The sequence below is a fragment of the Rhodamnia argentea genome, chromosome 7 (assembly GCF_020921035.1).
Source record: "Rhodamnia argentea isolate NSW1041297 chromosome 7, ASM2092103v1, whole genome shotgun sequence".
Taxonomy (NCBI): domain Eukaryota; kingdom Viridiplantae; phylum Streptophyta; class Magnoliopsida; order Myrtales; family Myrtaceae; genus Rhodamnia; species Rhodamnia argentea.
In genome coordinates this window covers 24551203-24563288 of record NC_063156.1, presented here as the reverse complement: position 1 = coordinate 24563288, position 12086 = coordinate 24551203, and the positions used below count along the sequence as shown (strand labels likewise).

General features: G+C 40.3%; 1 protein-coding gene across 2 annotated transcripts; it reads right to left on the bottom strand.

Annotated features, from left to right (window-relative positions):
- Positions 1-5553: 5553 nt before the first annotated feature.
- LOC115731894 (MDIS1-interacting receptor like kinase 2-like) lies at positions 5554-9992 on the bottom strand. 2 transcript variants are annotated; one of them, XR_007199409.1, is made up of 3 exons: positions 7029-9992; positions 5839-6231; positions 5554-5713 (listed from the first exon to the last, which is right to left on the bottom strand). XR_007199409.1 is itself a non-coding variant. In XM_048283213.1 (3 exons), exons 1-3 carry the CDS (start codon positions 7309-7311, stop codon positions 5697-5699), a joined length of 693 nt encoding a protein of 230 aa, XP_048139170.1. In that variant the 5' UTR covers positions 7312-8502; the 3' UTR covers positions 5554-5696. The 2 variants fall into 2 exon arrangements, 1 of the variants encoding a protein (XP_048139170.1); XM_048283213.1 differs by having other exon boundaries at positions 7029-8502.
- Between the last annotated feature and the right edge of the window lie 2094 nt (positions 9993-12086).

The window sequence follows — 12086 nt, the reverse complement described above, 5'->3', positions numbered from 1 at the left end:
CCAAGTAGATATTGTTTCTCTTTCTTGGCTTTCGGATTCCTCAATATCATCATTCTTTGAGAAATAATAGATTTGTCCAAAAATTGTGTCGCATTCTAACCTCTGTTTTGGCTGCTCAAGACAAATTCATTTTTGAAGAGCTATTATGTCGAAAACATTATCCTCTTGTTATGTGAGTGACTCACAGCGAGCCTGATTTCTTTCTATCCCACAATAATTGCACATACAAGAGTTTGTGACATGATATTGGGGAAAAGTACCAAAAAGTCATAAACTTATTGTATTGGTACTAATTTAGTCATAAAACTTTTAATTGGACCAACTTAGTCCTAAATATTTTTGTATTGATACCAATTGAGTCAATCCGATCAATTTTGATTGAAAATCGCTAATGTAGACGCCAGCCATCTTATGTGGCAATATTAACACTTGATGTGGATATTTTTTTAAAAAAATTATTTATTTTTTATAATTTTTTTCGTTTTTCTTGCTTTTTTTCCGTTCTTTTTAATTTTTCTGAGGGCCAGCAGACCCTTGCTGGCCACTAAGACGAGGACTTGCAACCCTCGTCCAGACCTGGCTAGGGTCAAGAAGTCCTCGTCAGATTTGAGATGTTGTCACCATACATTCTCATCGGGTCTTAGCAAGGGCCGTGACGGCGTCACTTGATCTGGGCAAGGTCCCGATGCCTAGATCGTGCGGTCTTGCCCACAAGGGCTTGGTGGCCCTTAGCCGTACAAAAAAGAAAGAACAAAAATAGAGGAAAAAAGAACAAAGAAAAAATATAAAAAATAGATTCTTGCTTACACGAAAGAAAGAAAATTAAACTATCATTCTACTTTAACAAAAAAAAAAAAAGAAAGAAAGAAAGCATATAGACTATGCATCTTCCATGTTCTAAAACTAATCAACATTTTACTGCCAAACACAGAAGCCAGAAAAGGTGAACACACGACAGAAACTCGATCAGAAACTTGCTACCTCCTGAACGTGGTCTAAAATTTCCTTCCATCGACATCTCCGAGATGTTCTAAGGTGACTCCAAAGAATGGCAAAACCGCTGGTGCTTGAACTCGAAGCTCTCGTGAGACTTGTGTCACGGTCGGTCGAAGTTGAGGAATGGTCTGCGAGCATACGAGTGCTAGTGCCGTGACAGAGATTATGTGTTGGGCTCCCCGGTTTGTCGGGCGCAAGAGGCTTTGGTCCAACACATCCTTCAGTGGTGTTTGCAACTCGGATTGAGTGGACGAAAATACTTATAAGACATAATCTCCCGGATGCTTTCCCATGTTTATCTCCAGTGGCACGACTCCAAATCTATATACATCACATTTTTCTGTCGGAATGTTGGCATAAGCTAGCTCTGCAATTGAAGAATTCAATTTTCGTTGATAATCTTGTCAGCTATAATTAAAGATTCGGACATTTGACTTCACATAATTAAGGAATTTCCAATGATAGCACGAGTTAATGAGACAGTAAAACTAATATGCTTCTATAAACAACATCACCTGGAGCGATGTATCCAATTGTGACGGCAAGAGCAGTCCAGTTGGTCGAATCTGGCATTAATATTCTTGCAGTGCCGAAGTCCGAGAAGCGAGGCTCATAATCACCGTCCAGCAAGATGTTCTTGCTCCTCAAGACTCAATGGATCAATGGAGGAAAATAGTCATGATGCATATACGACAATGCATCCACAACTGCTCGTACCAGGTTTGTCCTTTCGTCCCAGCCAAACTCTGATGATCTTTCATCATCATTCAAAATTGTTCTCAAGCTCTCTCTTTCGACGTAGTCGTGCATCAGGAGACAATGCCGAGCATGAGAGCAGAACCCGTAAAGCTTCACGATGTTGCCGTGGCGAATATTTTGTAAGGCTTCAATTTCCCTTTCAAAAGGAATGATGTTGACGGTCTCATCTTCCTGGGACGATGGAATTTTCTTGACTGTAATAGTTGGACCTGTTGGTAGATCAGCTCTGTAAACAATGCCATAGGCTCCTTCTCCAGAATAGTACTTGGAGTCAAATCCTTGCGTGGCCTCCACGATCCGCTCATAGAAAATTTTGTCATTGAAACTCAGAATGCGCAAGAAATCTAAATCATTCCTCTGTCTGTGCTTCTTCGACGGGATCAACAATTACGAGGACGATCAAGAAGGAAGAGAGAAGGAAGAGAGAAGGAGGAATCCCGACAACGAGAGAACGAGGATAATTAAAATTCTAGCTCTGATGTGTCCATTGCGTTTCTTGCTCGTGGTAGAAATATTGCATTTCTGTAATCCAGCCACGTTCCCACACAGCCCCTTGTTATGCTGAACTGCCTCAAATGGAGCCTCCTTGAAAGCTCTGACATTCGGGAGAGGACCTTCCAAGTCATTTTAGGACACTTCAACGAAAGTTAATGCCAATAAGTTGGCAAAGCTATGTGGGATGGAACCCCAGAGGCCATTGTGGGAGACGTTAAAAGTTTCTAGGACTCAGTTTTCCTAGATCTGGTGGTATTCTCCCAGTCAATAGATTCTGACTCAAATCAAGGACGTTTAGGAATCGTGCATTGCCTATCTCAGGTGGGATGCTTCTCTCGATATTGTTTCCGCTCAAGTTCAAGCTCAGCAAGTTGGTGCATCGGCCAAGCTGCGCTGGAATGGCTCTGCTCAAATCGTTTGATGCTAGTTTGAGATGTTGCAGTCGAGGTAAAAAAATCCAATTTCACTGGGAATATCACCAGTGATCCCATTTGAGGATAAGACTTAGCAGTAATTGCATGTCTTCCCAATTCCCTCAGAATCTTCCCGCTTACGTTATTTGAAGAAAGGTCAAGTACCTGTAACCGAGCCATCCTTCCAAACACTGGGGTATCTCGCCAGAGATGTTATTGTTTGACATCCTTTAAGCTTGTCAAATTGCGGCAATGCTCCCATTTCCATGAAAGTTGGCCGTGCAAATAATTGTGGCTCGAGTCTATAAAACTCAGCTGCGGATGTACTCCGAAAGCTTCGTTTATACTCCCAGTAAGTTTGTTTCCTTCAAGCCTCACTCTCAACAATGAAGTACAGTTCCTCAAGCTTTTAGGGATATGACAAGTGAAATGATTATTCATGACAGCGAAATGTTGCAATGACCCCGCAAGACATACATTTTCTGGCAGTTGCCCTTCAAGTTCATTAAGAGAGAGATCCAGAACCCTCAAAGTGACGATCTTGTCAATTTCAGGAGGCAAGGAACCAAGAAAGCTGTTGTTACGAAGGCGTAACATAGTTAAATGGGCCATGCTTCCAATTGATGCCGGGATTGAACTGGTCAAGGCATTGCCAGCCCAATCTAAATGTGTAAGAGATGCTAGTTTCCCTATCTCTTCAGGGATCAAACCTGAAAGATGATTTGAGAATAGGTGCAAGACATTCAGATTGCTCAAATTCTGAATAGATGAAGGGATATGACCAACCAAATTATTCTCAGGTAAATCTAATTTAATAAGAAGAGTTAGCCTCCCGATTTCTGAAGGTATGTATCCTGAAACTCTATTCCCCTATAAGTGAAGAATCTGCAATCGTCTTAGGTCTCCCATCTATCTTGGAATGGGAACAGAAAGGTCATTTTGTGCTACGCTCAACTTTGTTAGGTTGCCTAATTTTCCAAGAGGAGGAGGAATGGACCCTAAAAATTGGTTTCCCTTAAGATTGAGACTATTTAGACTGCTTAGAGTTCCTAGTGAAGTGGGGATACGCCTGGCCAAATAATTTTCAGAGATATCTAATCCATTGAGAATAGTTAGCCTCCCGATCTCTGAAGGTATGAATCCTGAAAGTATATCTCCCGTAAGTAAAGAATCTTCAATCTTCTTCGGTCTCCCATCTATCTTGGAATGGGAACGTCAAGGTCATTTTGTGCTACGCTCAAATTTGTTTGGTTGCCTAATTTTCCAAGAGGAGAAGGAATGGACCCTGAAAATTACCCAAAGGTTAAGACTATTTAGACTGCTTAGGTTTCCTAGTGAAGTAGGGATACGCCCGACCAAACAATTTTCAAAGATATCTAATTCAATAAGAACATTTAACCTCCCGATCTCTGAGGGTATAGATCCTGAAAGTCTATTCTCCCGTAAGGAAAGAATCTTCAATCTTCTTAGGTCACCCATCTCTCTCGGAATGGTACCAGAAAGGCCATTTTGTGCTACGGCCAACTTTGTTAGGTTGCCTAATTTTCCAAGAGAATGAGGAATGGATCCTGAAAATTGGTCCCGCAAGATAAAGAAGATTTATGCTGCTTAGGTTTCCTAGTGAAGTAGGCTTAGGGCCTGTGAGATTGTTTTCACCAAAATGAACTCCCAAAAGAGAATCTAACAACTTAATCTCCTCAGGGATGTGTCCGCTCAAATAAGTTACACATAGGCCCAAAAAGCAGAGATTCTTTAGCATGCCAATCCATGGAGGAATGTTTCCCGATAGTCTATTATAACAAAAATCAAGATGCTTGGACCGTAGATCGAGTTGTTGCGAAAGTCAAGGCTAACCACCTTGGTTAAGTGCCAGAAGTGGAGACCATTTAAAGTCATGAACAAGTTTCTTTAAAGATAAAAAAAAAATTGCAGGTATTTCGAGATCGAATCTATACCAAAATACGCATAATTCTTTTAGAGTATTATCGATAAGAATATATGAAATTATGCCAATAATAGATTTTTCACAAATATATACATAAGACTAGAGATTTCAATTTAGAGATATGTAAGTATTAAAGACTTGCACAAGAATAATTTTTTCTTGGATTTTATTTGAAAAGTGCCCACAAAGCACTTGTAAGTAACAAAATAACGAAATATTGCAAATTATAATGATTGACTATCTCCGTGACATGCAACATTAATATTTTTAAGATCGAGTGTTTCATTATTAAGCATGTTTAACATGCGTCTCAAGCAAGTGTTGCCCACTTTTATGCTCAGTTGATGCTCTGCTTGCGCAAGAATAAAATTTCCAGGGATCTTATTTGAAAAGTGTCCACGGGGAACTTGTTAAGTAACAAAATAACAAAATATTGCAAATTCTATTGCACTGACTGTCTTCGCGTCATGCACCATTGAGACGGAAGAGAGATGTGCGCAGAATCCCACATCTCCAACAACGAGTGGGGAGCCAAAGAAGGATGAAGCTGAAACCAGCTCCAAGCTTTTGACAGGTTTGACAGCAACGAATTGACTTTTAAAGATGCTAAATTGACGTTTAAAGAAGTGCGGATGAGTGTTGCGTAAGAATACATGGAACCTGCCCAGCTTTTATAGTCGGCTCCATAAGTTTGAATGATCAACTTATTCTTATTAAATCTGGAAATCAAGTAGATCCACTTGTAATATGGAATTGAACCAACTGAAAGTTCCGGGATGATATTGTACATTAGTCTAAACTGATTTAATTGAGCTAAATTGAAAGTTCAAGTGTGACACTTCACTTTGGTGAAAATTCACAGATAGCTAGCATATTTAACTCTTCCAAAAGCGGAAACCACATGTGCTTTACATCTCGATCAAAAGAAGGCAATAGATGTCGATCCGATGCATTTTGCAAATTTACTTTCTGATTGCTCTGGAAAAATTTTGAAATCATTGCGAAATGAGATCTCCCCAGAAGCTTTCCCATTACTATTTGTGGTGCCATGACTCCGAGCAATAAACATCGCATCATTCCTGTGGCGTTCAAAGAGAAGCTGGCTCTGCAGTTAAAATCATAAATCACATGGTTGGGATGAGTCAGAACTAACAAGATATTCAAAAGGTGATCATCATCAATATTATGGACCAAACAAAATAACAAATAAAAACTAAATTCAAAACTTACCATCACTTGTGAATGCTCCAAATTTCCTAACACTAAAATCGCGAAGTTGCTCTAAGCTTATTGAAGAGAGTGGCATTTCCAACGACACTAGAGCATGAAGCTCACGTGAGACTTGTCCCATGCTCGGTCGAAGCCGTGGATCAGGTAGCAGGCATTCGAATGCTAGCTTGGCAATCAAGACCACGTCTTGCGCATCTTGAAGACCAACTCTAGAAGCCGAGAGGCGTTGATCCATCACATCCTTCAACATTATCGGCGATTCAGTTTGGGCAGACGATGAACATTCCCAAGAGACATGATCTCCAGGATGCTTTCCCATGATTGTCTCTAATGCGACAACCCCGAAGCTATACACGTCGCACTTTTTGGTAGGAACTGTAGAGTAAGCTAGCTCTACAAGAGGAGAAATCTTATTTTTTATACCCTCGATCACAAACTGTATTCAAGTTGACGACATTGTTTCCCAGACGTGATAATTACAAGTACAAATTATTAGGATGTATGTGTAAGTTGTATTAGAGAAGTCCCACATCGGAGAATTGATATGGTATGGAGCAATTAATATATTTTACTTGGACCATAAGTCATTGGCTTAAACATTTGAGTGAAGGCGGGCCCAATTGAATATGTTGGTGGGCTTAGACTTGGGACCTCTCTTAGAGATCTCCCCGAGTGACACAGCATTAACCCTAAACCTAACCCTAGTAGGATTCTAAACATCAAAATCCAAAATTACAAAACTGCCATTAATAAATCCCAAAAATACTAAAAAAAAATTGGAAAACCCATCTAGACGATCCCGAATCGCAAAAATCCTATCATTTGTAACCAACCCTAGTTGGATTTCTGCCTGTCCACACCAACACGGTTTCTAGGCAGATAGGAGTTTATGCTTCGGTGAAGTTCAAAGGATTTTGTTTGACGTTTAAAGTACGAGCATCATTTGTGTAACACGAACTTAATTTTCTTGAAATGGATCAATTATGATGTTTTTGTTTCCCTCATTTGCTGATTCTTCTTTATCAGGGAAGTCGAAAAGCTTTGTTATCGACACTAAACTTGAAAACTCTAAATTAGTAAACTAATTTCCATAAAATATCAACAAATCAAAGAATCTAGTGAAAGTTCAATTACAGAAGGGATGTCCGACACTAACTGCCCATTGAAATTGAAAAAAGATTACGAAGTACCTGGAGCAATATACCCGATGGTGCCAGCAATAACAGTCCAGTTTGATGAATCTGGCCTCAATAGCCTTGCAGTGCCAAAATCGGAAACATGAGCCTCATAATCGCGGTCCAATAGAATGTTGTTACTGGTCAAGTCTCGATGAATCAATGGAGGTGAACATTCGTGATGCATATAGGACAATGCATCCGCAACTCCTCGGATCACATTTACCCTTTTGTCCCAATGAAATTCTTTTGCTCTTTCATCATCGTTCAAAGTTGCCCTCAAGCTTCCTCTTTCCATGTACTCATACACCAAAAAAAAAAAAAACGTTGGACATGAGAGCAAAATCCATGAAATTTCACGATGTTGCGATGGCGTAAGTTTGTTAAGGCTTGAATTTCCCTTTCAAATTGTATCATATCAACAATCTCACTATCTTCCTCGGATGAAGATATTTGCTTAACGGCTACCATTTGACCTTCTGATATCTCGGCTTTATATACAATCCCATATGCTCCTTCACCCACATAGTACTTTGAGTCAAATCCTTCCGTGGCCTCAATGATCCGATCGTAGAAAACTTTGCCATCATAGCTCAAAATAGAGACAAAATCCAAATCATTTGCCCGCTCATCATTTTCTCTCTCGATAGTCCTTCCTTGACGATGATTGACAATTCCAAGAACGATCAAGGTGCAAGAGAGAAGGAAAAACCCCAAGAACGAGAGAATGATGATAACTGTGATTCTAACTCCAACGTGTCGATTGCGTTTCTTGCTCTCGATAGAACTGCATTTCGGTAAACCAACGACACTTCCACATAGCCCACTATTATGCTGAACTACCTCAAATGGAGCCTCATTGAAAGCCTTCACATTTGGGAGAGGACCTTCCAGGTCATTGTAGGATACATCTATAGAAGTTAAGGCTGACATATCACCAAAAGTATGTGGAATAGAACCAGAAATGTTGTTGTGGGAGATATTTAGAACTTCCAGCATTTTCAGGTTTCCAAGGTCTCCTGGTATGTTTCTTGTCAGCAAATTATGACTCAAGTCGAGAACTTCAAGGAACTGTGCGTTGCCTATCTCAGGAGGAATGCTTGTTTGAAATTTGTTGGTGCTCAAGTTCAAGCTCAACAAGCTTTTGCATGAGCCTAACGGCACCAGTATCGATCCACTCAAATTGTTTGATGCCAAGTTTAGATGTGCTAGATGGGATAAAAGTCCAATCTCAGTCGGGACATGTCCCATGATCGAGTTGCTACTTAAATTGAGTTCTAACAACATCGATAGGCTTCCCAACTCCCTTGGAATCTCTCCGCTCAAATTATTTGAAGAAAGATTTAGTAGCTGTAACTGAGCCATCCTTCCAAATATCGGGGGTATCTCACCAGAAATATTGTTGTTTGATATCTTTAAGCTCGTCAAATTACGACAATGCTCCCATTTCCTCGAAAGTTCGCCATTCAAATGATTGTGGCTCAAGTCAACAAAATATAGATGTGGATATATCCCGAAAGCTTCTGTTATGTTTCCAGTAAGTTGGTTTCCATCTAGCCTCAATCTAATTAATGTGCTACAGTTCTCTAAGCTTGTTGGGGTGGGTCCTGTGAACTGATTATTAGTGGCTGTGAAATATTGCAATGATCCTCCCAAGGCATACGTCTTCTGGCAATTCCCCCTCTAGTTCATTATTATATAGATGCAAAGTAGTCAACCGTGTTAACTTATTGAATTCAGAAGGCAAGGAACCAAAGAATTTATTGTTGGCAAGGTTCAGCAGAGTTAGATTGGCCAGGCTTCCGATTTCTAAAGGTATCAGTCCTGAAAGTCCATTTTGTTCGAGGCGAAGAAGAGATAAACTTGTCAAGTTTCTGATGGAACGAGGAATTGAGCCAGTGAATTTGTTTTTTGATAAATCAAGTGTGATAAGAGAAGCTAGCCTCCCGATTTCCGAAGGTATGAATCCCGAAAGTCCATTTGAAAAGAGGTGAAGAGAAGATAAACTTGTCAAGTTTCCGATGGAACGAGGAATTGAGCCGAAGAGCTTGTTTTCTGATAGGTCAAGTTTGATAAGAGAAGTTAGCCTCCCGATTTTCGAAGGTATGGGTCCCGAAAGTCCATTTTGATAGAGGTAAAGAAGAGATAAACTTGTTAAGTTTCCGATGGAACGAGGAATTGAGCCGGTGAGTTTGTTTTTTGATAGTTCAAGCTCGACAAGAGAAGCTAGCCTCCCGATTTCCGAAGGTATGGATCCCGAAAGTCCATTTGAAAAGAGGTGAAGAAGAGATAAACTTGTCAAGTTTCTGATGGAATGAGGAATTGAGCCAGAGAGTTCGTTTTTTGATAGTTCAAGCTCAATAAGAGAAGCTAGCCTCCCGATTTCCGAAGGTATGGATCCCGAAAGTTCATTTGAAAAGAGGTGAAGAGAAGATAAACTTCTCAAATTTCCGATGGAACGAGGAATTGAGCCGGTGAGTTTGTTTCTTTGTAGACTAAGTTCGACAAGAGAAGTGAGCCTCCCGATTTTTGATGGTATGGGTCCCGAAAGTCCATTTTGCCATAAGTAAAGATATTTCAAATTCCTCAAGTCACTAATCTCTCTCGGAATGGGACCGAAAAAGTTATTGCGTGAAATGCTTAATACGGTTAAATTCCCTAATTTTCCAGGAGAAGGAGGAATGAGCCCAGAAAGCTGATTTGTACATAGGTACAAATAATGAAGACTCTCCAGCGTACCTATACTTGAAGGAATGTCCCCGGACAGTTTATTGAAGCAAAGATTAACAAAGTGGAGTTTGGAAAGGTTACCGATACTCGAGGGAATGGAGCCATGAATCAAGTCGTTGGAAAGGTCAAAGCTGACCATACTGGTTAAGCACGAGAAGTCGAGGCCGTCTAGAGTTCCTCCCAAATCGAGACTAGAAAGGTTTACATAGGCGATGGCTCCATGATCATCGCAAGCGACTCTGGTAAAGCGGCAAGGGTTGTTGCCGTGCCACGAAGAGAGGAGAGATTGGCTTCGGTTGTCAAGAGAGGATTTCCAATTCAGGAGAGTTTCTGCTTCATCCTTGTTCTCAGTCGCATTGATAGCGAAAACAGGAATGGAGGAAGCAGAAGCGCCAGCACCATGAAATGAAGTGGTGCCAACCATGAAGAGCGAGAAGAAGAGGAAGACAGCAAAAGGAGACTGGGTGGACAGCAGAAAGGAAGAAGCCATGATTTTGGGAGGAGAGGTGTTCAGGTCTACATAACGTTGACGAGATGGATGACTATACTTATATAGAGTGGAAGATCACTCCCGAAGCCTCCTCTATCGAGGACAATTTTCAATCAGCCTAGCGTGCGCGGTGGGGGACACTGAGTGGAGTGAATAGCGCAGAACGATAAAAGTCTCAATCGTTGGTGCTCATCGACTTACTTTTCCAAGTCTTCATGGACTTACTATTCCAAGTCTTCATTGCGGAAAATGGTGATCCTGACCGTGGGTGTTCATTATATGGCTCAAAATCGACACTCGTTTTTTTTTTTTGTTGTAGATGAGTGGGGCGTCCAAAAGGGAATGTACAGGATGTGGGATCAAGGCTCCGAGACCTCTATATTTTCCCAGAGTTGGTGGCAATTTCCTATTTCAACATAATATTTTGTAGAAATCGACCCAAATTCTAATCGTGCATAATTTTTCCATTGTCAATTCCGGCGAAATCGGTGTATGGCGTGCACATGATAAAGATTCGAGTGATTGGTCTGTGAAGAGAGCTTGGATCTCTCCTTGCAGAGTAACTTTTACGCTTCCCTATCTTGGAGAGAAAAATAGCGGCAACAAGAATATGATCAGCTTACTTCGAGGGAACCTAGGCCTCCTCCAATACCGAGAACGAGTGTTTGGTGAACAGCTCAAAGTTCTGTTAACAAGTCATTTAGATCGATCGTGATTTATCTCATCTTGGTCAGGTCTTTCAATTGACGCAAGTTGATCGACAAAGGGTTTCTAAATGGATTTCTGTTTCGAGTAATTCTAAATAATAACTTGTTTTGAACATTAAATATGTCCTCCACAAATCAAAGTTAAAGGGTTTACAACTTATATCCCCACAAACTGCGATGCTATTGACTTAATTACTAAGTTCCGTGCACTCAAAAATTGTGCGGGTTGTTTTATGTTAAGTTTATTTGCCAACTATGAGCGTTTTAAAGAAGCGAAGAATGAAGTGAATGTTGGAAAAAATTAAAAGAATGGAGTAACAATGTGGTCGGACTTTGAGGCGTGTAATCACTCTCTTTTAGGATCAATTTGCCCCACAAAGTTGCTATAGGTTTCTGGCAAATTTCCTTCATGATACAACAAAGTCGCGATGAGATTACTAGATAGCAATTCCAGTAAATCTCTTAAAACTCTCTACGAAACAATGAAGATTGGTTGTCTCTCTTTTGAAGGAAAACGAAAGAATAAAAGTTAACTTTTGAAATTGAACAGAATTGTCCTTTATATAATACTAATAGAACACACCTCTTGGTGTCCAAACTGCCCATGTGCGAACGCACCTATTCATGTCCGAAACATCGCACCTATTCATGTCCGAAACATTACAATTCGGACATGACTGTTCGTGAGTGATAACAATCATTCGGACACAACCGTTCGTAAATGACAACCGCTGATCGGGCACAACTGTTCATGTCTGAACAGTCATAATTAATAATATAAAATATAAATATAAAAAGAATTGATTTCGAAAAGAAAAAAAATAATTAAGGTTTATTTATGTCTGCAGCGCGCAAAGTGCTAAGTGCGTCAAAATCGCGCAATCGCACGGACACCCGCACGCGGGTATAGTGGAGTCTAGCCCACTTGCCCATTTCTTTATTCTGAAAGACTATTGTGACCTTCTAACTAATAAATAGACTTGCACTCTTCTTTCTATCCTATGTAAGATTGAAAAGGCAGTTTTTGTTTTAACAAACAAACTTCAACAGTGGCTGGATGAGAAATAAAAAGCAACTCAGCATGAATGTGAAATGTAAATGTGTTAAACTGCTATTTAGTTACGTATTTGTTAATGTAGATAACTT

Bases quoted from the DNA above. Each gene is read 5' to 3' on its own strand.
- LOC115731894 (XM_048283213.1), bottom strand. From the start codon at position 7,311: ATGGAAAGAGGAAGCTTGAGGGCAACTTTGAACGATGATGAAAGAGCA. The intron at 6,232-7,028 runs GTACTTCGTAAT...CTCCTCTTGTAG, and splicing joins CATCGGGTATATTGCTCCAG to AGCTAGCTTACTCTACAGTT.